Here is a 27,146-nt window from a genome sequence, read left to right as displayed (position 1 = left end):
ATTCCTGCATTTTGAAAACCTTTCTTCCATCTCCACATAGGTGCAATAGGCAGGGTTCTCTGAGAAGCAGTTGTGCCTGAAAAACTAACCTAAGTTAACTTCAGAAGAAATCAGAGAAGCAACTCATGGTATATAGGTCTCCATCAGTCAGCTAGACTAATAATGTTGGCTGTCTTCCAGATAAGCACTTTCATTCTCCTGGACCCACAGGGAGCACTGCAATTGCATGTAAGCACAGAGTAAAGGGAGGAGCAGAAAATGGGAATAAAGCAGAGGTGAAAAACAGCAAGGCAGTACAGAGATACTTAATTTTTAATGCAAACAAAGTTGCTTACTTTCATTTGTGCATTAATATTTTTCCCTCCTTTATTCTTGCTTTAACTCAACTAACTGAAAGGTCCAGCTGCTCTGTGCACAGATTAAACCTCAGTGGTGTCTCATTAAAATGTATGCCACCAATCACATTTGACTTACATATGAGAAATAACAGTCCCTCTCAGCCGAGCTGAAGCATTGTATGCAGAGCAGTGTTCCTTCAGGGCATGCAGCTAACTGAAGTTATCAAGGCCCCAGGCACCAAAAAACCTGAGCCACTTAAAAGAGAAAACACTAGTAAGCAAACTGTCTTACTTAATTTCTACCTCCTCATTCCTTCCCCTTTGGCAGCTTCCCTGGGAGAGCTGGCACTTCAAAGGAGTCATCTTCTCTTGCACTCACTTGTCTTTCTGCAGTTGACAGAACTGGATTGGTGGCTATAGCAGAGATCAGATGAAAGTAGATCCTCTACTTCTCAGAAGTAGAAACATGGGGAAACCCAGGTTCTGCAGAACAGCAGATAAGCTTGCTCCACAAAGGTATCAAGGGCTCAGAAACTGAAAATCTACAGAAACAAAAAGCAGGGAAGAGCCTTCCAGAGGTCTGAATGATGGGTCATGAAAGATCAGGGAACCAACTCTTGCCTATCAGCTACAGGGAAAACATTTGGAAGACCTACCTGCAATAAAGCCTTTCCAAATAAAGTGAAAACAATGGCAAGCACAACAGACAACTGAACCTAGGGGAGGAGGCTGACAATTTCAAGGCTAAAATCGGTACTGTCCCAGAAACTAGTCTGCCAAAGAGAAGACAGACAAACTGCGTGCTACAACAGCTTTGTATGGCTGAGGTAGAAGGACACTGAGGGAGAGGCAAACACCAAACAAAGGAAAGACTGCTCAGAGGCAGCTGCTTTATTGTAGCCCTTCCTGTGTTGCATCTCATGTCCCTGCTCTCTCGTCCCTTTGTAACCTCCTAGCATTAACTTAAGACTTACCCACTTAGATATAAACATATTGAAACATAAATTAGTTACAGTATCATTTTGGATGACTAGGCAGAGAATATACAGCCATTTCACTTCTGTGTGCAAGTCAAACCACCATAAATTCCCACCCAGCTTGCATTCTCATTTCCACCCTGATGTGTTCTGTCCCACTCCCAAGGCCACCTGGGGTAATCCAAATTAGCTATAGCTAAAGTTGAATACCTTCTGAATTGGGAAGTCAACCCCAGAAGAAATCACTTGCCTGTCCTGCTTTTTTCTAGTCAGGAGGTTTGCCTAGACAAGAGCTGTAGCATGGCAGCACCAACAGCAGCTGATGCAGTGTAGTACTGAACACTGCATTGTTCAGTAAAGCTCATTCTCTCACTGAAACATTTCCAGACGGCATTGAGGGATTTGACCATTTCCACAGCATGTTGAATAACACTGCTCTAACTATTCAACAAATGTTAGCAACACTTAATGTACATTTCTGGCATTCTCCCAGCTGGATTCAGGGCACAAAAAAAGGCCCATCCTTCTGCATGCTGTCTCAGAAATTTACTACAACATATAAGTTTAGTACTGAATAGCCTTCTAATGTTAACATAGTCAACCAGTTATATAGGTTGTTAGAACTATCCATTATTCAACGAGTAAAATACATCAGCTTTTAGAAATAAACTACATGTTTAAAAAGCAAACTGCTATATAAATATTAATAAGATAAATGCTTTAAAATTTTCTTTAAAATTAACCCAGGTAAGCATCATTCCAGTTGAACTTATCCTCTTTCAGTCTGGAGGTCTTTCTGACACTTTATTCTAGATCATTCTCCCTATGCAGCTTTTGACCTTGTATTGCTCCCTTTGCCCATTAAAAGCTCTACTGTTTTAACAGTGCTGTGGGTAGCTAGGTTGAAATGCAGCTGCATTTAAATTTAAATTGGTGCTAAAACAGTTTCTGTGTTCTATAAAGAGAAACAAATTATTGTCAAGAGATCTACCTTCCTTTTATCTTCTGTGTGAAGTAATCTTTTATTCCCCTTCCAGTTTAATAAAGTAGTAATTACAGAAGAGAAACATAAACATTTTCTTAAGAGCTCAGGTCCTTCCATAAGCATGGAAAAAACCCAGAACACAAATAAACCAAAACACTCACAAGAGAGTGCAATATCAGTTCTTTAATACATAGATAAAAAATTAAGTATGTAAGTATTTTCCCTCACTTCTCCCTGATTATTAGTGTCTGAGCTGTGATGAGGTTTCTGTGTGCTGGGATGAGCTGGGGGGCATGGATTAGCCTGCAGGTGCACATGTACAGTAGATCAACTAATGCAATGGCTCTGAACTGAATCAGTCAGTAACCTTGGGGGTGTTAATTTATAAAGGAACTTACCAGAGATGTGTAAACATTTCCTCCTTCCAAAATTTGTGACAAAATTTTCATTTACAAAAGTTTAGATGCTCCATGAAGCTAGCAATTTCACACAGAAACATAAGTTCCCCAGACAACACCTTATCATTTTTATTTTTCTTACATGCAAGCTCTCCCCAAATGCCCATTCAGTTCTATTTTCTACTTACAATGAAATGAGAGATTTCAAGCCTTTGAATGCATCAGGTGCAATGTCAGATATTTGATTCTTGCTGATGTCTCTGAAAAGAGAAGGGAGTATTAAAAAAAAACACATTTGTAAACAGGAATTTGATGAAAATATTTTTTTCTGAAGTTCATTGGAAGAATATACTTGATACAAAAACAGATCTAAAAGATCATACTACCTCAGAGAAATGATCAATTGTGTAAAGACACGGATAGGCAGATTCCAGAACTGATCAGAAAACGTCAGTCTGTATCACTGTAGCCTCAATAAATCAGCAGCTCCCCTGTTAATAAGTTTTTTCATTTTACAGACACTGAAACCTACTATTATGAAGAACAACAGTGAGGTAACCCACTGAATAATAACCCTTGATAAAGCCATCTTAAGAACTACTAATAACAGAGATCACATTGTGACACTGCAGGGTGACCCTCAAGCATGAGGAGCAGCCTGTGAAAAGGCATAAAGATTGTCTAAATGTTTAAATGCAGAAATGGAAGCCTAACTTTACAACAGCACAGAAGATCACATTTTGATTGTAAGTGAAAAGCTAGATAAGGTGAGGAGAGATTCCAAGGCAGCTGGAAAGCACTGGCAGATGTGTGTTAAGGAAGACGGTGGAATTAGTGGTGTCAGCATATTCTAGGCAGCAGGGGGATGGCATCTGAGGCATCAAGGCTGTGTCTAAGGAAAGAAACCTTGTGGTAAATGAGATGTAAAGAGGAACACGCTCATAAATACCAGTAACAATGTAGTATAGTCAAACGAAATTCCCATCAAAACCCTAGGGAATTCCACTAAGAGTTAGACTAAATTTATGTGAAACAAGATCAGTAATCCCAAGGATGATAAAATTCTTCTCTGGGAAGACTTTCTCCACACCATCTCTCTTTAATATCAATGGGAAAGGGGATTGGAAAGGTTCCCCAGCCCCTGATCCCACAGCAGGCACCAGTGTCACTGAGGAGTTCAGCACTGTGGCAGTGATGTTGACTTTTAATGACCTAGAGAAAAAAAGCATCACCTTTATCTGGTGAGACAGGGGAGAAGAGGGTTGACAGCACTGGCAGGTGTGCCTGGAGTTTTCAGACACTAGGGAAAGCCTATGAGCATCTGAATGGAAACTGTGGCCCTTTGAAGCCAGCAGCACTGTGGAGAACACATAGCACTCTGCCAGCCCTGCCAGGGAGACCCAGCAAGATTCCACCACTTCAGCTATGATGTGACTGGAATAGTTATAGCTGTCATTTTCAAGGGAAAGTGTGTTTCTTGTTTGGAAAATGCTCTTAAATTTTAATCATAACCAACTAAGTATACAAAGATAAATACAGACTACACCACAATTTACTAGACTTGCGACCCAGCCGCTCAGAACCAGGTGCCTTATCACGACTGTCACTGCAATCCAATCTTTCTGTCAGTCAGTCCAACCAGGTGCTTAGCTACAGGCATAGCTTTCAGCCACCTCGTTGCATTCCCTGACAAGTGAGTACCAGCTTGTATCAAATCACTGATAGCTGAAGCTGCAGTAATACAATCCTTTATGTACATCTTAACTGTTAGTTCCACTGGGGCACAGGCTAAGGATCCCAGTCAGGCTCTAAATAAACACCACTTGAACAAGAACTTACAGATCAGAAAGTAACAAAGTTCTATATTCAATACAAATTTTGAGCTACAGATTCTGTTGGTTAAAATTTTAATGAAGCCCTCCAACTGTTTTTAAATCTAGCCACATATAGTGGGGTTTTCTTTGGTTCCTTTATAAGGCTCATGAAACAACTGCTCTATGACCTACTGCTATTTTGTATGATAAGATTCGGTCTGCAAGGACATCATTCAGTGAAGGTTTCTGGTTCTTTAGCTCAATTTACAGCAGCAAAATTTGAGACAGCAGAAGTAGGAATATTCATTTATACACAAGTTTTTGTGAAGCTTGTTTAGACTGCCCGGCAGCATTTGCTGCTTTTTATCTAGTAATTCTTATGTAGGCAGAAGTCTGATGTGACCTTGTGCTATCTATTTATTGAGGAACCCATTATAATGACATTAAATCATGAGCTTGCTGAAAAATGACAAGGATCTAAAAAGGGGCATCTAATTTTTGAAACAAAGCACTATTTTATTGATTTGCTGCATTTCAACATTTTCATCCTTTCTCTCTCCCCATGTCCGGATGCTAATAAGTGCATAACTAATGGTGCCTGAACGTGCATTAATGGCATGCTGGGTGATGACACTCTCTCTCTTCATGCAGATGCACTACAATCAGCATTAGAAGATAATTAGACACATTATTTCCTTTCTATTAGGGCCCAAGCTTCACTGCTGTTGGATAAGGAAGCTCAATCTCCTTGCGACTTGACTGAAACAAAGAGATTAAATTATGTCCTTGTATTTTTCTTCCCTTCCTTTGGTCTGTTTTGGTAAGAACATTCTACTCTATGCTTGATTTGCATCATGACCAAGAGATACAGGTGTTCTGCCCTGCACAGTTAAGCCAATTGAGATCACGTAAGGGTCATTTTCATAGTTCAGGGTTATGAATCACACAGGGGAAATGTGGCTCTTTAGCTGGAAATGTAATAAAATTATCAGGATTCCACCCAGGCAGGAAATAGATTAGGAAATAGTCACCTCATAGTAGTCTTCCTGTACTTTAGAAAGAACAGCAGAGATCCTCTTTCAAAAAATTGTTTAACCCAGCTTGGAGAGTGGCTGTGTTCAGTTACTAGTTAGGGACATAAACTGTTTTTGACTTTGTATCAGGAGAGCAAGGATGCCCTGTGAGTCACCATTACAACATATGACTGTATGGCTTAAATGTCTTTGCTGTAAAAGGTTTTGAAACAAAACAGATTTATTTTTAGATGCAGCCAAATCCAAAACTACTAATAGCTTTGGATGAATATTCTCTTTGTTGACTAACATAATTAGAAACAGATTACTGGATTATCTCTAACATGTAAAATTGACTGTTCTCATTTGACAAGAGTACTCAGCAAAAAATCCATGTCATATATGGTTTAGTTTTTAAAAGCTGCTTAACAAAAGTAGCAATACCACAGAGCTACTGGGAAGGCTGTGAAATCTCAATGTGTTTTCTGCTAATATGTGGCAACATTAATTTGACATGAAATGCCACTACAAACATCAGAGCTAGAGAGGTACAACCACATCTTTCAAACTGGCTCTATGTACTTGGCTCTTAGTCTTGTGCTACCAACTTGTTAGTTAAAAGCTTCACAAAAGCAAATGCAAATTGTAGGTAATGCCATAAACTTTGGAACTCATAGGCTAGAAGTTACAGAACCTTGCATTAAAAATGGTATGACTGCTTCACGCAATAATGACGACTTGTTGGGGTGTATCTCCTTCAAACACACCTCAGACCTCTTCTAAATACCTTGAATAATTGAGTGTAGAGGTAAGAATTGTTACATTTGCTTCAAAATCAGGGGAACTATAATCCCAGATCGTATAATTCAACTGCATATTTCAATACTACTATAGGTGCCAAATCTTCTTTCTGTGACAGACACAGTTTGCTTCCTGCAATTGTGTGAGAAGATGTAGACAATTATTATGAAGAAGCCCAGGACACAAAATATTTCAGCTCTGTTGCTAAAAAACAATAACGAAAGTAATAACTTGCATGTCCTGGAAGCTATTGAAGAGACATTCTAAGTAGCATACTTCAGCTAGATGCAAATATAACACTTGAATTAATATATATATACACACACACATATTCTGCTAGCATCTTGACCTATTAATATCAAGTCCTGCAAAGATCATCTTGGACAACTGGCTCATACCTAAAAATTAATCTCAGTTATCCAATTATTTAATATAAGGAAATGGCATAATCTTGCAGCTAATACTCAGTAAACAAATCACTGAGTGAACTGCAAGTGAGCAGCCTATTATCCCTAAACTTCTTGCGTATTTATTCACCAGAAGAAGACAAATGCAATACAATTCACAATACCCAGGTTAGAGCCTCACTGTCCAGCTTTAGGAATGAAACTTTGACAAGGAGAGAGGTCAGTAACCAAATGGCAAACCATCATATTTGTTATGGGTCATTCTGCAGCCTGACTCCCTACCCCAAATTCTTCCAGAAAATGTTGCCATGTTAACTAAGCTTTGGTACACTCCATCTGGCACAATAACTTATTATTTAACTACAAGTTCAGACCTTAATGAGTGTGCCAATTATAATCCAGAAAGCTGTGAATACATTTTGGTAATGTAATTCTGCTGTGAAATTCTAAAATTAATGATTTCAGTAAGTGCAACATTGGATTGAGCAGCTAGTGATGTTAAAGAACACTTTTTTGGTCAACTCCCATAAAACTACAGTTCACCAGTTATAAAAAATGGAAGGACAGTAAAACATTGCCAAAATCTAAAATTAGTCATACCTCAGAAAGAACTAAGTAGTGACTTTAATAATGAAGAAGTTACAAGTTAGGTCACTGAAAAGGGATCTGTAATTTTTCACTGAAATTACCATCCTGCTATCTAATACAGTCCTTCTTTAAAAATACATACAGCTATATTGAAAGTGAGATGGAAGAATAGAGACTCTATAAGATTGATGACTTGACTTGTTAAATATTAAGATCCATATTTACAGCTCTTCAGCTCTAGGAACTTGGTAAGTTTCGACTGGCAAACACAGTAATTCTACCCTTAAATCCAAAGCACAAGCTCCTTTATGTTTCCAAAAACATCAGCTGTCTGATAATCCCGTATCTTCTGTGAAATGAGCTGAGTTTCTTAATTCCAAACTGTAAGGGCACCTTTTTAGCAGTCTTAGCACTGAGCTACAAAGCCTAATGACTTCTGGAAGTTACTGGTCTGATGGGACCCATCAACATCCTGACACTACGGCGAAGCAGGAGTAACTTGTTTTACCATTGCCCGTATCATTGCACTGCTGTCACAACATGTCTCATTTATCACTGAAAAATGAAAAGGAAGACTCACTATGAGGAATGCCCAGGTTATCTGCATGAGAGCCCTGCTACAAATCAGGATTTTTATTTATTTTTTTTTAAATTCAAAGAGAAACCACAAGAGCTAATAAGAATTGTCTGGGTATCTACTGATGATCAAGAAACAGAGAAAATGAGTTCTAGAAGGTTTCTTTTTATTCTTGTAAAGAGTCAAACCATTTCAGCGTCAGAACATTGAACACACTAAAAAAAGATCCTGTCTACTCTGCAAGAACATGCACTCCTGCTTTAACTGGGGTCAACTAAATTGAAGTTGTGTAAACAAATACCAGAATGAATGAAAGAAAAAAAAGAGGAACTTAAAATCCTTTCTGAGGAAGTAGATTTGATGTTTGAGCAGACTAACAACTAATTAGCTCACATCGTTTATAATAGGAAGAGAAATTAAGCATTATGAAGGATTTCATGCACCGTTAGGCATCCTGAACCAAATTCCAATGTTGCTTACACTTTGAAGAGATTATTTGTGCAATCCCTGGTGTTTTCAACACAGAAATTGCCAATATGTTTCTAAAATGAAGGTACTGAACTTGAAGCTAGAAGATTTGTGATTGCTCTTGTGTGTTGGTCTTGTTAATAAAACTTACATTCTTTTAAGCTTCTTGTACTGGGTAAAAGCTCCAGGGGGAATGACCTTGATGAGGTTTTGTTCCAAACGTCTGAAAACAAACAAAGTAATATGCATGTTAGCTACACAATTACAGGAGAGGAATAACATTAAACATGAAAGTAAATTTTTGTATAAATCAAACAATTTTACAGAGGTTTTATGCAGAATGTTTTTTCTTTTGAAAGCCACTAGAAGGAGAAAATGCTGAGAAAATAACTTAGAAAATAAAATCATCTCACTGACTACACTAAATCTACATTAAAAAAGTCACAGGTGATAGAAATTGCATCTTTAAAGCTCATGAAATTAATAAAAACCAGTAGTCACATATTCTCTACTACTTAATTGAAGTTAAGGCAGAAAATATATATGCTTTCCTTGACTTGCTGTCGGAAATAGAACGTAGCTAGCTAAACTAAATGCTATGCTATGCTATGACAGCTTAATAAGCAGATTAATAATACTATCAGAGCAACTCAAGAGGAACAATTTCTGGGAACACGCCAAAGTTCCCTCCTTATATCCACTATTTGCATTAATAATGCTTTTGCAAACCAAGGTGCAATTCATTTCAACATGACTCCAGATTATTAGGGGAATGGGGAGTCTATGTTAAAGCAAAAAAGGACTGTATCTTCCTATGTTAACTTTCAAATACTGCAGGTGTTCTAAAATATGCACTAGACTACATGAATATGTTGTTGTGTTGATGTCTGAGATTTGGTTTGAAAGTATTCTTTATGAATTATCATAAATGCATGTATCACTAGCATAAAATACAAGTAGATTTAAGATACCTTATACAGTAGCCAATAATATTGATTTCTCTTCCTTCCCAAAAGTATTTTCAAGTCTTTGTCAGCAAGCTCCCCAAATCCCGCTCTAATGAACCCTAAATATTAATTTTAATTAAAAATGCGGACCACCACAAAACAAATTAAAATGAGCATGGCAGCTAAAATTCTGCAGAGTTGAAGCTGAAAATAAAATGTGATTTTACCTAGGTCTTACTTACTATCCAAACATTGTGTATTTTTTTTTCCAAAACTGTAATAAAAAGAAACAGCTTCAATAGCAAAATTCTGGGGATGGAAATGGTTTAGAATTGAAATACAAAAATATACTGGAATGATGGAATGAATCAGTCTAGTCATTTAGAGCGGCTGCAGCACTGCAGAGGAGAGAAAAGATCTTAAAACCAGGAAGGAGATAAAACGAGATGCAGGGAGAAGTAAATCTTGGTTTTAAAGGCCCTGGGAATAGAGAAAACACATAAGGTCCACCAGCCCTGTCTTGCACACTGTATTCTCCCATAGATCTGTGCTTTAAATAGACAAAAGAGAAATCCTCTTGAAAATAGGACACTTTTGCCAGCTCCGTTGTACTCTAAGAAGCTATTTAAGTCATGAATATTGTGACACTTGCACAGTCAGCTTGTACAGTTAATGTGCACGCACTCTTTTATTGTTGTAGCAGTCTATTTTAAAGGTTGTGATCAGAGTTAATTCTATTCCTTGTTCTGTGATTTGAATTAGTGTCTGAGATTTCCCTTCCAGTTGGTCTAAATATAACATGCTTCATTTCTGGCAAGCCCACAGTGAAAAGCAAATTGCTGTAAGCTTCAGCACGCTACTATTGTTGGGTGTTTGTCACCAGAATTAGCAGTACACATACTCTTCCCATAAAGGCTTTCTGTCAGCTTGCCAGTTTGGTGTTTAACTCCTCTCAAGTGTTTCTATGCAGATACTTCTAGGAACAAGACAGCCAAGCCTGTCCAAGTCCCTTGCCTTATGGACAAAAAAGGGGGCTCACACACACTGCACACAAGCCCAGCACAGCAGTGCTTACAGGGAAACTCAGATGGAGTGGTGGGGGGAAATATGGCCCCTTTTTAAGAAACAAAATTCCAAGGAAATTTTAGTGACACAGGGGTGGAAATAGACACAGAAATTTTGCCCCAAAGGGCAAAATAAGCCAAAGCTGGGATAGCTACAGATCCTGAGTAATAAGAAAAAAATATAATTTCCAGAAAACATGTAGAAAAGGGGGAGAAAAGTGGGAGCTGTCTCAGGGAGCTTTCTTCTGAAGTAGTACTGAATTATTCACACCTTCCTACAAAATTTGCAGCAGATGGCCTGTACAGAAATAGATGGACAAGGCTGCTGTCATCTGCTACTATATTTTCACCTTAGCACCTTACACCTTTGTTATTGTATGAAGCTCTCTGTAAATGAAGGACTACATAGAACACACTGCACTCAGAGCACTGCATTTTGCAGGTGCTACCAGAGAAGCAACAAGCAGGACTGTGCTCTCCTAAGGGTGTGTTTCAGGTGGATTCTAACCTGGACACAAAGTGCAGCTGACCTTGGAGCATTAAATAAAGTGCAGCATTAAATAGGCTGGTATTTGAAAGTATGAAGTACTAAAATGAATTATTTTTTTCATAAATGCATATTATAAATTAACAGGCACAACAATGCAGTTATACAACTAAAATAGTAGAAAACAAATTATCTATATTAATACTTATTGCTTTCGCCTCACCTGGCCTTACAAATAACATGTGAAGGACAGTGCAGGATTAAAACTCTCTGGGAAACACGAGGTTTTGCCAGAGGGGGTGTTGGCAATTTCAAGTTGATGAAGGTTTAATTATAAATCTGTGTTATTCATGATATAATGGGAAACTGCTGCTAGACATACTATTTTTCAAAAAAAGTGGGGAAAAAAATATTCTTACTTAGCGTTGTGACTTCTTTCTGCAAAAAGTGAAAATCCAACCTAAATTCAAGACATATTTTATTTCAGGGAAAATTACCTTGTTTACCTAGAACATGACTTCTGGAATATGGCATTTTTCACGGTCTATGCCAGAATACTATGAAGTGCTCTCATACACCACAAAAGCACCTGTGCTAGTGCAAAACAACATTGGTGAGTTGATTTTTCACCAGAATATACTATAAAATAATTTTGCAACATATTTGAGAACTTTGTTTAAGAGAGACAGTCCTAAAAGGGTAATTTTTGCTAATCTGAACTACTATTCCCCAAATTTAAGATTTCTTACAATTCGAGAAATTTTTCCTAGATTTTCCTCAGGTATTTAATAATAAAATCTATTTAAAAGACTCCATATGTAGAGTTCACAAAACTGATAAAATAAGTTGGCCAAGTTCAAACCTCTCAGGGGCTTTTGTTCATCCTTTTGGTTATCCCTTTTACTCTGCCATGTCACCTGCTGCCACCTGTATTGCTTAGATAAATTAAAGCATATCTCCCCCCTTCTAACATACAGCAATGTTCTGTCTGCCTCTCACAGCTTTTTTTTAGGGTCTTTGACAACAACAAGTGGCAAGAACGATTTCCTTTCTCTTCTCTAATATATTATCAGATTGGAAAGCATGAGGGCCCAATGGATTCAGATGCATTTTTCTTGTAATAACATGATGTTAGACAGGGTAACGTCCTCCTTCCCACTCTCCTTACATGACTTTGCAGCAAAGAGAGCAAGATGTGAACGTATCAGAGAAAAAAAATAATAAAACAAGCAAGGGGAAACTATGCAGTTAAATATATAAAACAATCGCAGAGTAAATAGTAAGCACTCAAATTCCCATGCTAATCCATCTCAAAGTTCACTGAAGTGCAAATCTTTTCACCATCTCCTCATCTGTGCCTGCACTGCTCACGCTCAGGATGGCAAACACAATGGATACAAAACTCTGCCTAATGCAGCCTTCCCAGAGCCAGCTCTCATTCTCATTTGTCTTGAAGAGTGATTCCCCCTGCAGAGTGGGGGAGACAGACATGTTAATTTGGGCTTTAACTATCTCTCATTGAGGGAAAGAAAGAATTTGTTACTTGGATCTGCAATGAAGCAGTTTGCAAGCAATTTTCCCATTTCAAATACCTTCTCAGCTGCTAATGTGTAATGTTTTGTCAAGCTTACCTACCCATAACACAGACAAATCACTAGCTTGGAGAAAAAGAGAATGAGTGGAGCATCAGTACTGATAATTCTCAGCTGTCTGATGAATAGAGCCTACAAATGAGACAGCCATGCTCTATTAACAGTGCCACCAGCTCTTGCCTGAGATGTGCCAGAAACGTCCCCCTGCATTGGGCAGTCATGAACTTCCCTGCTGGGAGAGAAAGTGAGTGAACAAGCCAGATTGCTCCCTGGATCACATTGCTCTGCCCCCCATGCTCTGCTCTTTGGGGCTTGCATCACTCAGGCAGTCAATGACAAAAAGCAATCTCTGAGAGAGGATGCATGAGACCAGATTATTTCAGCAGTGACCTTCAGCACGCTTGGGTCTAGCAGGATGCATACAGTTCATGTGAAGGTTGTTGGGAAGGGCAAACACTCACTTTTCTCCTCCTGCCCTATAAGTAGGCATTTGTGGGGAGTTGGTTAAGGACTGTTTGGGGAAAAATAAGAAGTATGTGCATCTCCCTCCAGTAACAAAGCCCAGGGCTGGAAAGAACCATTTCTGTCTAGAGCACATAGCAATCAAGAGAGATAACTGCTTCTCTTTGCCAAGGAGTGAGAGCACTTGGATTGTAAAAGCTGCTTGGACTGTTATCTTACATTTATTTCATATTTCAGACTTAATGCCTTATTGTACATTGGACTCCGACAGCCCACAGAGATATTTTTAGTATTTAAGAGGAGGAAGTCATACTTCAAATCTGGTCTTCTAATGACAAATAAGGGCTAGATCTGAACCCTGTCCTCGCCACCTTCTTGACTCTTCATTTGAAATGTAACTTCTATTCCTACCATGCACAACAGGTCTGAAGTATTTACCTGAAGACAGCCCTGGATAGGAGGTACCTGGATAGGAAGGAAAACTGCCCTGCAGTTACACACTCAGAACCTGTGCCTTATTTATTCTGCAGTGGAAGATGCAGATGCCACAGTCACAGCCCTTTACAGCACAGCTCTGCAGCACTGCACAGGGCACTTCTCTAATAAATGCAAGGCAAAAACCTGCTGTTCTGTTGCTTCAGAAAGTGTTTATGAGCCTATGTTACCGAGGACATTTTTGTGCCTCTGTCTTTCACCCTTAAGTTCTCTGACAGGTAGAAAACAAACTGCTTTGGAATGGTAGGACATTCAGCATTTTAAACATCTGTGCTTACTGCTTGTTTTAACAGACAGTTAAAGCTTTCAATCCCTACCTCAGCCAAACACTCTACCACCCCTATAAAAATCCCAAACACATACAGTTCTCCAAGATTACTATACTGCTGTCTTCAATCACAATCCTTGAATGACTTCCAAATAAAATTAATATGTATTATAAATCCCTCTCATTGGGTCTGCTTTAGGAACTGGAGAGCTGAGAGCCAGTAAACTGTCTGCCTGTATTAATATGAGGTGACAAGTAGAATTTCCCTTCATATGATGTTTGGTGGTGATTTTCCGGGTCTAGCTGTCAACCTTCTTCTACAGTTTTAAAAAGGACACCTTAACTATTCACCTATGGGCAGATCTTCAATAGACAAAACCCTACCAAGAATGAAGCGACTTTTCAAAATACATCCACCTAGAAAGCTACACAGATAATTCTACTTACCAAAAGACACCTTTCAGAATGAAACCAGATGTTTTGATATATTCTCTGATACCATGGTGTTAATCTAAAAGTAGCATTACTGGTATTGGATCTTCTGACTATCACAGTGAATTTATTTTAAGCTGACAACAACTCTGTAGTTGAGCAGTTGGTCAGGTATCTGCCAATAAACACTGAATTTGTAATGGCAGTCACATTATGAGTCCACTAGCTATGCTGTGATATGTTAATGTTGCATGAAATATTGTACAGACAAACAATAAGAGAGCAGAGAAATCTATAAACTGGTATTTTTCAAAACAGTTTTTGACATAACACCAGTGTCTCTACCACACAAGCAGCCAGAATGCAGCAATATGCTGCCAATCTTCAAGGTTTCTCCATCCACTGCTCTTATACACCACATTCCTGGGAGGAATTTTTGGCCCTTCTCATCACATTTTATTGCTGTTTCTCCTGCCAGTCTCATTAATTTATTTTCCTTGCTTCACCACTGGACTGAGGGTGCATTCTTGCCCCGAGCTCCCTCTCACCACGCTGCCACAAGTGCATGAACTCTTGGTGGGTTGTGCCCAGATGTAGAAGCAGGGACTTCAAGTGAACTCCCCTGTGAGCCACCATCAGTGGGTACATGCGGCGAGGATGTTAGAGGTTAAGCAGAAACTGTTTTGGGGTAGAATACAAAATAATATTTCCCCACTCTTAGTCTAGACTAGATAATTTCCCATCTCAGCTGCTTTTATTGGATCACCTGAACTTGGTATCAGAGTTCGCAGGAAAAAAAATACCTTTACGCAGATATGTGCCTGTGAAGTCTAAACTTGGGAGGCACAGGGTTTCTGCAGTGCCTACTGGAAAGCAATATCTGGCCTGTGGCTACTTTACATTAATATAAACAAGTAGGAATAATTTTTAACAAACCAGACTCATGTTTGCTTTACTGAGAGTAGGTTTTTGTTCCACTGGTTCCCAGAAAGACTAAACCCTTAACAAGTCATATTGCAATTTCATTACTATTTTAGTAGCTCAGTCCTGCCCACCCGCTATTGACTTCCAACTACTTGAAGAACCTTTCAGCCCAGATCACTTTCCAAATTTTGCAACAATACAACAACTAGCTCAGGCATTTGAGGATCCAAAATGGGTTGTGTTATCTTTGTCAAGTTGTAACACAAAAATATATTTTTAGACTTTATGGAAACGAGAGGAAAAAAGTAATAATTTAATCTATAATCAAACTTATTGTGAAGAGCTCTGTACATTCTGTAACATCTATTTTTAGTACACATTTTCAAATACCCACAAGAAAATATATAAGAAAAGAAATAAGTAGGAAAATTAAGTAGCTTTCTGGCAGCTCAAGTTATGTGACCTGTCATATTTTGTCAACAAAACAGATTCTATCATTTCAATACAAACATTCCTCAAATCCTTTGTTCTGTAAGTAATTTTTTTTTTTAGCAAAATAAACAGAAAGGTAAGCCAAAAGACAATTAGCATTTCTGAGTTATAAAATCTGATTAGGATGTTTTATTTCAAAGTTATGATTTTATACTCCCTATTTTATTTTCTGTGATTCTTTCCACACTTTCATAATCAGCTTTCATGATGCATTTACTCATTATACATCACAATCTCCTCATTTTACTTGACAGAACAGGAGCTTTTGAGTGACATTTGTATTAGCTAAAACAGTCATATGCCTTTTTGTTCACACCATTCTTTTATTAACAAGCCTGAATTTATGTTCCTGCTGGAATGAAGTGATGTCTCTGGAAAAAAAAAAAAAAAAGACCACACACACAAAAAACCCTAACCAAAAAGAACAATGACCTAAAACTTTCAAACCTTGCAAGCTTACTAACTTCTACACAGCTTGTCTGAGTAGATTTCACCTGCACATAACTAGTTTAGGTTTTTTTGTTTAAGAAATCTCTCAATTGCAAAGAGAAGATAAAAATTGATACAGCCAAAATGAAAATTGTCATGTGTATCTAGGTTCATCAAAACAAAGCCATCTTCTTATGCTTATAGCTGATGTTAGTTACACTTAATTTTAAAAACAAAAGCAAATATGTAAGAAATAAAGCTTGTCTTGATCTTACACCAGAAACTCCCTCCTGTTACTGCTTGTGTCTAAACCTGTGAATGAAACAGACCTTCCTGTTTTTTTCAATCTATCTCAGCACAGAAAACATCTCTGTTCTTGACATTTCTCAGATATTTATTATTTCTCTACTGTCTCTCAATGTAAAATATTTCCTTTATTATTTTTTTTATTATTTTTGTGTCATCTTGCCCTTGTAGAATAGATTATTTTCTACATAATTTTGACCTGACAATAAAACCCTCTTTTTTATATTCAATGCAAGGAGTGAATTACCAAGTTTGCCTGGTGAGATCCAGAAAATAGTAGTCAATTTTGACATGTGAAGCTGTCCAGAGCCAATTTACAGCAGTGAATGGAAATCATGATTCAACTACAGGAGCCAACCTGATTCCTCAGCCAGAGAGCTTGCCACCAAAAGCAATTATGGAACATTTACTACAGTGTTCAAAAATACTGCTCTGGCTTCAGCTACAGTGTTTACTGGAAGCCTGGGAAAGTTGGTTTTTTTGGTTTTTTTAGGAGGAAGAACACTGTTAAATGCAGAACTGTCTTTCCTCTGTCCCCAAAGTTTATGATTTCTACACACTTCTCTTCTTGAAAAAAAAGAAAAAACTCTTGCCTTTAAGAAGATGAGAACATAAAAGCCAACTTCTTCTATACACAAAATTGTTAAAGTGCATTTAATTTGTAACTTATATAAGAAAGAATAAATTTTATTAAAATACAGTTACCAGCCCTCAGTCTTTCTACAATAGGTTTTCTGACTTTATTTTAATCAGTGGAAAATTGATTTTGAATATACAAGTAACTTAAATGCCCAGAAATTGTTTATCTCCTTCCTCAAATCACAATATCTTCATAAAGATTCATGACTGCAGTCCCAGCTCTCCTATAATATACACTCCTACAGGTACTGAGGAACTGAGAAGGTAATTTCTTCCCAAGAATATCATCAAAACAACAAAACCAACAAACTCTCCTTTCTACAGGTCTGCCTGCCATCCAGCAAAACAGCTAGCACAGTGGTACTGTCAAGACAAAGACTCTAGATATTAAATTTGTCAGAAAAGCATTAATTAAAGGTGGAACAAGTGGAACATTACATTTAAATGTAATTCTGTTGCAGAATCATTGGTTCATTTTCATTTTGATAGCACTATGAGAAAACTAACTGTTAAGTGCATTAGATTTTTCCTTAGTGCTCAAACTCCAGGATTTTTCCTAAAAGCAGAAATTAAGCACCAAAATCAAGCACTACTCATACCTAAAAAAACACAAGTCACTAATTCTGCTATCAATAGTGAGAATGACAAACTAAATGAACAAAGAACAAGTGACTCAAAACTGACCTTAAGCCAAATCTAGATGCTGGTAGGACTGCCATCCTATTCTACTCTTTTAGTCTGCTCAGAAGTCAAACAGGAAGCTGTGGCTATTATGGGTGCCTGAGCAGCACTCTTCCTTCAGGAAGTGTCAGCCTCTTTACTTTGTCTGGAGCAGTTACCTCAGCATTTAAACAAAAGGTCCTGGTTTCTGATTTAGATACATCCTATCCAGCATTACTCTCGGTTTATACAATTATATTTCTCTTAACCTCATCAGAGAGCATTATAAAGGTTAAATAACATTGATAAAGCAAGATTAACATGAAAAAGCACAGGTCTGAAATCTACAATCAGTTTCAAGATCAAGGGATATACTTTAGAATCTGGAGCTTGATTTATAAGGCTGCAGATGACTGGGACTTGGCGTTTAAAAGTAATCAGCACAGCATAATGTGTTCAAAGCACAGCTCCTATTGACTTTTGCTGCAGCTGGGAGTCCTCAGCACCTCAGAATATCTCAGATGAGTCAGCCAGAAACCAAGGATTCCATCACTAGTGACCACCCATGAAAAGTCTGTGCAAGTCACTTGCCCGGAATCAATTAATAAAGCCACTGGCAAGAAGAGATTACAACCCAATCCTCTGAACAGTGTTCATGAGATGATCCTCCCCACAGTCCCCATTTTAGTATCTTCCTGTTTCTTCAACAAATGAATAGATTCTATACATGCAGGCTCCCTCACTACACAACCCTGATGCATCCCTAGGGAAACAAATTCAGTCTTTTAATAGCAACAGGAGATTATGGTGTAACTAAAGTGCTTACCACAACAAACACATACAAAAGCACTGAATGCAGACTGCAGCTACAAACATTAATTCGGCTTTTTTTTTTTTTTTTAACTTTTCAAGTAAAATATTTAATTTAATTGATTCAAAAACTAAAGCTGAAATAACTAATTCCATCACAAAGAAACTCATGTAACAAAAGTATAACACCCAGACCTCTGCACTGATGCGTAACTGGAATAGCAGCAGTTAAAACAGTAAAACCTTGTGCAGTGTAATAGTTAATCTCTGTGTGGCCCCCAGCTCACTACCAGTAATCTCAGGTGTTATCAGCAAATATTCCTCCCTTTCTCAGACTTACAGCACTTTTATCAAATGGTCTTGACTGCCTTTGCTCCCAGTCTTTTTCATAATATGTTTTGCTGTTTCCTTATTTGACTTCTTTTCCCAAAATTTTCCATACTGTGCCCAGCTAGTCTTTATTCTCTGAAGTATCTGTCTCAAACCACAACCCAGCCCTTAGAACTAGCAATTAGCCAAGTATTTCTTTTACACAATCTGAAGATCCTTCAGGGAGGCAGTGCCCAGTTGCAGCACTGGTGCCAGTGGCTGCTACTCTGGCAGGCCAGGAGCCTTCCTACCCCTGGGCACCACACCATGAGCACGTCTAAAATGCGCTGCAGGGCAGACAGCAGCAGGAGGGCCAACAATTGGGGGCTGCCTACTTTCACTTAGTCAATCTTTTACAAAACAAAAAGATAGAAGTAGTATTAAGGTGCACAGAATTCTCAGACAGAAGCTGTCCAGAATGAATATCCTAAAATACAGCCTGGTTTGCAGTGATTAAAAAATAAATAAATAAATAAATAAATAATAAGATTATCAGTCTGAGCAGACAAACAGCATAAAAATTCAATTCTAAAGCAGGGATACAGAAAAGTGTAGTGAGGTGAGAAGAAGATTAATAGGGAGTTACTGATCACTCTTCAGTACTGGGAGCAATCAAACGTACCTGGCAGGCAGCATGTTGAAGCAATACTGTTTGAAACACTACAGACAGGGCTAGCATGGTCATTAGTCTCAGTTCCCCACATTTGCAAGTGCAGGGAAGCTGTTCTTTCCCTGGCATAAAACCAGTCAGACACTAAGGACTGAGAACAGGCAGACAGTGCCAAAGCTCAGATCTATCCAGCCCAATGGTCCGAGCCAACAACAGCCCCACGCTGAGTGCAACCCGCTATACTGTAAAGTGTGCTTCTCAGAACACCCTTCCAAGCTCCCACATGCTGCAGGGTTGGGGTTCTTGCAGGCATGGCTGGTAGCTTTGGAGTTAACAGGTCTCTGTTACAACTTGGCTGTCCTGTCCATACAGGCTGAGCTGCCATCCAGTCTGACAGGCAGAGGCTGTGAGGTTGCAATCAAGTCTGATCAGAGAAACAGATTCTTTGGTGACTTTGTCTCCTACCAGTTTGTAGGTCATCCCACCCTCCTATATCACTCAAAGGTCAAGTTCGTTCTACCTTCACCCTATGTTCCCCATTTACCTTGCATGCATTTGCTCTCATCCTTTCTAAATAAATGCAATCTTCTCCTTTTATTGTAGTTGCTGTTCCAATGCAGAGAAATGACTGTACCGTTCATTTACCAGCAAACCATCAAGCCATAATTGTTTTGGTATTTCTTTTTCAGTAAAAGCGTCCAGGTGCTTAATGACTTTCATTTTAATCCAAGCATTCATGCAAAAGTTTTCTGTGCTTATTCACATGAGTTTCTCTGTAACATACACTGTTGATTTCTCCTCCAAAAAAACCAAGATAACTACTTTGTAAGCAGAGAATCTTTTATAACATACAACACAAAGTCTGTTTTCCTCAGCTTCAATTTCTTGTAACTCATTTTTCCTCAGTCATTTTGGCTGTTGATGTCAGCTTGCCACTGAACAAGAAGATTTATTAAAAAATGAATTGCATTCTGTACATTCTAGCTGCCTATTTCATGAAATTATGAAAAAGCAAGGCTAGATTTCTAGCTTTCCTGAATTCCTTTATTTAATAACCAACACTCTTGCAACAAGGGCCTTCAGGATAATGTACCTCAGGGAGAAGTGTAATAGAGTAACACAACAGACTTGGAAGTCACATGTGGCAGTGGACAGCAGCAAGTGAAAATTGGTGTCATATGATGCTTCTTTTATGCTTCATGACAAGTGAGTTGCCTATTTTGTGACAGGTGGGTTTTTTTGTTTCAACTAAAACAAATTTAGATCTGGTTGGCAGCTTTGCCAAAGAAGGTTCTGCCTATTCATGTTAATGAAGAAAGGCAGGAAGGCTGAGTAAAAAAATCTTTAATTAATACCGAAACACAGAGTGAAATGTAGGTCACTCTTACTAACCATGTTGGGAGCACCAGCTGTGTGTTTCTGCAGAACAGTTTGTCAGTCAAGGGTTCTTACCAGATCAAATATTGAGTTAAGGGAAATATAAGAATGAGGAAGCTGCCACTGAATGCAAGTAATAACCAAGCAAATGAACTTGGAAATGTCCCAAGTGGAACTGAGGAAGGTGCAGCATTTTAATACTACCATATCAATATTATGAATGGACTAGTGTTTGTAGGGGGAAATGTGTTTTAGTAGAACGGGCATTTACTACACTAGGTAGAAACAGCTCAATAAAAAATACACCATTAAGATAAAATCCTCTAGGATTCTGTGTAATATCAACCCAGCTGTGCAGTTTGTCAGTACCCCATATTCCATAGGAAGAGTCATTTCTAGTAAGAGTTAGATCTCTCAAGGAGGATAAGGATCCCAGTATACCAGGATTAGAGTCCAGAAAGTAGTGTACAGGCAGTACCACTGCATAGCCACCTTTTATACTGAAGAGCTGACTAAATGCCAACCACAGGGGTTAAATCCAAACCCAACAGCACATGTGTGTGACATCTAGAGGTGTGGGTTACAGTGTGTACAGAGAATTTACTTGACCCTCTTGCTATAGCACCATAGCAAAACAGAATTATTCTGCCTATCATATAAAATCAAAAGATAGTGACTATTCCATGTGAAGCTGGAACGAGACTTCTGTATGGACTTTGTATTGAAGAAGCCCAGAGCAGCCTCAGACAAACTGAATTTCTGAGCAGTATGACAGACTTCTACATAAACTAGAATGGCTATCTTGATCAAAAGAATTTATGTCAGGATTTTTCCAGGAAAACACTGAGCCAGCTTCTTCCATCTTTCCAGAAACATTTTTATATCTGACCATATCCTTTACTCTATCTGAGAATATGCAGTACTTTGCCCTTGGATATAAGATAAATTGCTCTTTTTTACCAGTACTTTTAAAAATGAAAACACCATTTTACCAGTAAAAAACCAACTATGTAAGTGTTGTCACCCACTAAGACTTATTTTGATAGGACTACTTACATTTCTTAATATATATATTCCATAAAAATAAAACCATCACAGGATTGATTCCCACAGAAAGTGAACAATAGATGTTTTTATGACAGTTACACTCAGGAGTTCTGCAGAACCACTCCCACCTGAAGTGCCTATGAATTACAAAGGATACGTGCAGTATTAGAGTGGTTTAAGAGGTTTATCTACAGACACAGACTCAAATAAGTAGTGCCTAAAATGCAAGAACTCTGTCAGATCTGAATCATTAGACAGTGTGCTACAAGCTTTAACTGGTGTTCTACGGGTCTAAGAAGGTTTAGAACCTCCAGGTTATGCAAGTTTCTGGAAACATTATATGCATCTTGACTTGCTACCTCATTGTCTAGCTTAAAGGCTCTCCAAGACTTCCTCCACTTTCTGTTCTCCTAAGAAGATCTGACAAGTTGCTTTTACTTCAAGTCCCAGGTTTGTGGGCTGGAGTAACCAAAATGGAGGTAAGACTTGGGCACTCAGACACTCAAAATAAAGGTGAACATTTTCACTTGCTTTCTCACACAGAGGTGCACTGTTGTCAGGAGACTGCCAGAGCACACCAGGCTCAGTCTTCCTGCAGATGCTGCTCTTTGAGTGAGTCTGGCATGGAACCAAAAAGATAATCTCCTAGCATTTTCAACACTACAAAACAAAATTGTACAATTATCCTAGCCCAATCTTAATTTGTGAGTAAGTCTGGACCAATTTCATCTTCTGACACTTATTATCGAACCATTCCAAACACTTCTGAAAAATTGTAATCCAACAGAATTCAAAATGGCACAAAACATTAAATATTCTCGGTATGCCAAACACAGCTTGTATTTTCAGAATCATTCTAGCTGACTTTCATGCACAGAAAAACATGCATTACATGCATATTTTGTGTGCCACAATATACTGGAATCAAACACAATAAACACTTCCTGAACTTTGTCAGGAGGTTAGTAAGCAGGTAATAGGCATTGAGAACAGCTTGCATAAGACTTAATGTTTCTTATAAACATTTTTTGTGCACTAGGTACATTCTCAACAATGTTAAGATGTTTTTTCTTTGCATTTACAGGGCTTTTAAAATTTTTATTATTTCTAATACAACTTTTCTGTGGAGATGCACAATCAAGCATAAGCTAGCTGTAAACTGTTGTGCTGAGATACCAATCCAAATAAATGTGAGGTGATAAAGTGACTGATAAAGTGACTTAAAGGGCTAGTGGGGTAGAGCAGATCACCAGCAAACAGTATAGCACATCACCTTCATTGGCTATAACTGTCACACTCCAGACATATCATAGTGGGCCAGGCTACATGTGAGCAGCTCAGAGCATGCTTTACCCTAGTGAATTTTGCTACATAGCAGCACTTCTACAGCAGCAAGAAGCTGAATGAGTCCAGTAGCTACAGAAATACATACTATGTAGACTATAAAAGGCTGGTTGGATATCTCTGTATGACAAGCACCTAAAGATGAAAATAATTGATCTGCATTCCCCATGGACTGATCAAAAGCAACTTATTTTAATGTAACAGTATTTCAGGACCACAGTGGTATGAAGTCATGAACACAAAAATAGATTATAACAATTCCTAAAGGTAATAAAGCCAAACAAGACTGAAAAGCCAGCATCTGCTTTCACAACATAAAAAAGTCATAAAAAAAAGAAGTGTTAAAGAACTAGGAATATAAAAACGTGGGACACAAGAAATAGAAGGTAAAATCAACAGGGACAATGTGTTCTGATGCCATACTTCACTACAAATGCATCACACCAAACTAAGAAATCCCTCCAGGGATTCCTGTGGGACTGTTTCTTTTTCCTGACTATAGAACTACAATACTGGATTTCTGAGATGTATACACAACCTGAACATCATATGCCAAGAACTTCAGCTTGATTTGGGGTAGCACAATTTCAATCTGATAACTGCTCAGAACAGTTTTCAAAACACGTGTCTTTCTTCCACACAGAAGGCTATGACATAGGCTAAAAATAGGGAGCCATGGAAAAGAATGGTGCATTACTTTGGCACTTACATTTCCCAAATGTCCTCTGGTAGGTTAGCTGGAATCTCGGTTAAGCCCCTTCCTCGACAATCCACTACATTGTTGCTGCAGGTGCAGGCAGATGGGCAAGTGATGGAACTGGCACTGCATGACGGAGGTTCAGACTGGGGACCTGAGACATAATGAAAACATTAAACATTAGCTTTCAGAAATGACTGCCTGAGATTTTAACAACAAAATACATCAGCCTCTGAGTTTCCCAGATCCTTTTACTATATGAAGTAATAATTTATTTGGGTTCAGTGAATATAATGTGCTACAAATCAATTGCAGAGAAAATGTGTAAAAGATTACTGTGTTCTTACTCTTACTCAGTTTCCACTCTATCAATCTCTTTCCTTCTTGAACAGTTCTTTGGTCCCCTCCATGATCAGCCATATCAATTTATTCAAATATTTAAAAAGAAATAAGCCTTAAGATCTAGCAGTATTTCGAAAAGTTATCTTTGCTTAGAAGTTTCCATTACACAAACAGTCCTTGAATATTTTCACATACTGAAATAGTCATCAACGATGACTTGTGTTTTTGAAATGAGGTAACTTGTTATGACATAAAGACTGGAAATATAAAGCTATTTTTTTTCAGGATTAGACAATGCAGTTAATGGAAATACAAAAAGAATTTAGAAAAATGTGAGTTTAGACTTTCAAATCCTTCCTTAATATAGTAATTCCACTGAAAGACAAGAAGTTACTTACAGAGCAAAGTTCTATCATGAGGGCACTGCTCTACACTCATTCTAGTGAATTCATTAGATTCAGGTTTAGTTGTAAGTAAGTTTTTTGAAATTAGCAATTATGTCATTTTTACTCAAAGAGTTATGATTCTTACATTTAAATTTTGGTATATACATACACTTAAACACAGATAAATTTGTTTTGCTACACTAATTGAGGTTATGAAGATGTAACAGTTATTGACTTGTTTATGATGAGTCATATTTCCAACAGAAGAAACCTCAAGTATCTTTTTGACCAGAGAGCCGGGGGTTAATATCGTCAAGAAGTGATAAAATCATAATACAAACAAGATGGGTATTTTTCTAGATTACAGTAGATTATAATCACAAAACTTATTTGGTCTTTTGGTTGGAAAAATTAAAACATCATAGTTGTCAAATCATATAAATATAAAAACTTGGAGAATAATACGCAAAGTTGTATAGTGTTGGGGTTTTTCTTGGAAAAGATGCATGACTGTTAATGATTGACTTTCATAAATTATAAATGCAGTGACAAAAAGTCCAAAAATATTTGTATCAATCTACAATCAAATATCATTACAACAATTAAACTTCTATAACAATTATACATTTTCTCTCTTAATTTATGCCTACATACCCTCTGGTTTGGCCCTTAACTACGCACAGCAAAGTCAGCTCATATAGGCTGCTCCTATTTTCAAAGACTTGTAAACAGCAATGAAAAGTCAACATCAGAAAGACATTCAGTGGCATCTCTAAGTATCATTTTGAAAGGCAGATACAGATTGAGATGTCAGCTGAATACTACAGGCTGACTTTACACTTGCAGAGGAAGCCCTCCTGCTTTTCCTCCTGAAAAGCAAAAGACAATTATAGCAAAATCATGCCTTCCATTATAAAAGGTATTGAATTCTGCTGTGAATTAATTTCTCTTTGTCTGAATTTTCCTTATTTTAAGCAAGTGGTAAGCCCCTTTAAATATTATTTTGCAGCCAGAGATGACAGAACTGCTTTATATTAAAAGATACTGTCAAGTTGCCGGATAAGATCACCATTTCAACTGTGTACGAAATGTTGCCAAAACAAAGTATTGGGTTTGAATTATTTTTTATTGAGTCATCAACTGACGTTCTGTCAGGACAGCAGGAGAAAAATGTGGGTTTCATAGGACTGTGTTTTAAATACAACTTTTATTGATGTTAATCAGAGCTGTGAGTAAGTGTATTTTGGCAGTCCAGACCTCAGAACTCTAATTCAGACACCCAGAAATTAGATTTTGGGATGTAATGATCATCTTGAAAAAATGGATCTCACAGGAGACTTGTGGCATGGGTAGGAATCAAATTCCTTCTTCATGAGACTGGGCAGCTGTTTTTATCATGAGATGATCCTAATGATCCCTTCTCTTTGCTAAAATATCTTGTTTTGTATATAGCTCAGTTTCCAACTTCTGTGACAGTTGCAGGTAAGGAGCTGACCAGCAACAGGCAACACAGAGCTGGTTTCAGTACTTCAGCAACTTCACTCTACAGAATCAACTGAGCAAAAATCTACGGTAAAAAAATAATTCAATAATGTAATTACAATCTGAATACGAATGTGCATGGCACAAGGAATCAAATTCTTATTTATCAGGCAACCTGAAGTTTGGCTTGTTACAGTTTCAAAATCTTACTAGACATTGTCTTAACATAATCTATACACAGGACCATATGTGTAACACAGTATTTTAAGTTCTAGCTATTTGAATTAAACAAACAAAAAAATCTTCACTAATTGTACATGTACATGCATAACAGGCAGGACAAGCAGCTCTCCTGGGTCTGTCTTGTGGCTATAGAGATGCAGGGCAGACATAACATCATTGTGAATTAACAGAACTCCTTCAAAATTAATAGAACTGTGCAACATATCACCATCAGCACTGCCAGCTCTGTCTTTCACAGCGTCTAAGGTTTCTGTAAGATTTTAGCTGTGACTACTTCCAAAGGTAGTTTATATTCCCTCAAAATGCACACAGGCCTTCTTCGCATAAGAACAACAGGTTTGTTCATACAGCTTGAGCACATACGTTTTATATTTTCTCCTTGTCTTCCTACCTTGTGCTGCCGTGGTCATAACAAAACAAAGAGTGAGGGAAGTGCAAACAAGCTATTGTAAGCTTTTAGGTACAGGGAGAAATTACCAAACTGGGAAGAAACACTTCAGAGCAGCCCCAGCTCTCTGGGAGGTGAAAAGAAAGCTGGCACCAAGGTCAGATCTACCATCATACATCTGATGTGCTTTCTGAACAGGTTTTGCAGCAAAGGGAAAATGCATTTTGCAGTTATAAATCTGCAACATATTGCTGTGGGTTAGAGAAGCAGTAACACACTCCCTTTTCATTAGGGCACAAGATCAAAAAAACTGACATATTCCCAGTTGGATTCTGTTCCTGATTCTGCTGCATCTAAATCAACAGTAGAAGACTCAGTGGAACTCAACTCATCACTCCCCATTTTGTGTGACACAGAATTGCAAGGTGCTCCCCACTAAAGGAATGGTTTGAAAGGATAGTTATATAAAGCACTCTGAACAGAGAGAA

At 38.0% G+C, this 27,146-nt stretch overlaps 1 protein-coding gene across 1 annotated transcript in view; it reads right to left on the bottom strand.

The window, feature by feature from the left end:
• SLIT3 (slit homolog 3 (Drosophila)) overlaps nt 1–27,146 on the bottom strand; it is a 485,523-nt gene that overhangs the window by 148,968 nt on the left and 309,409 nt on the right. The window contains exons 9-11 of the mRNA XM_010001942.1: nt 23,830–23,971; nt 8,518–8,589; nt 2,887–2,958 (exon numbers count right to left, since the gene is read on the bottom strand). Coding sequence (XP_010000244.1) covers nt 2,887–2,958; nt 8,518–8,589; nt 23,830–23,971 — 286 coding nt within the window. The remainder of the gene's footprint in view (nt 1–2,886; nt 2,959–8,517; nt 8,590–23,829; nt 23,972–27,146) is intronic.

This window comes from Chaetura pelagica, unplaced genomic scaffold (genome assembly GCF_000747805.2).
Source record: "Chaetura pelagica isolate M959 unplaced genomic scaffold, ChaPel_1.0 scaffold356, whole genome shotgun sequence".
Classification (NCBI taxonomy): Eukaryota; Metazoa; Chordata; class Aves; order Apodiformes; family Apodidae; genus Chaetura; species Chaetura pelagica.
This window is presented reverse-complemented; position numbering and strand designations above follow the sequence as displayed.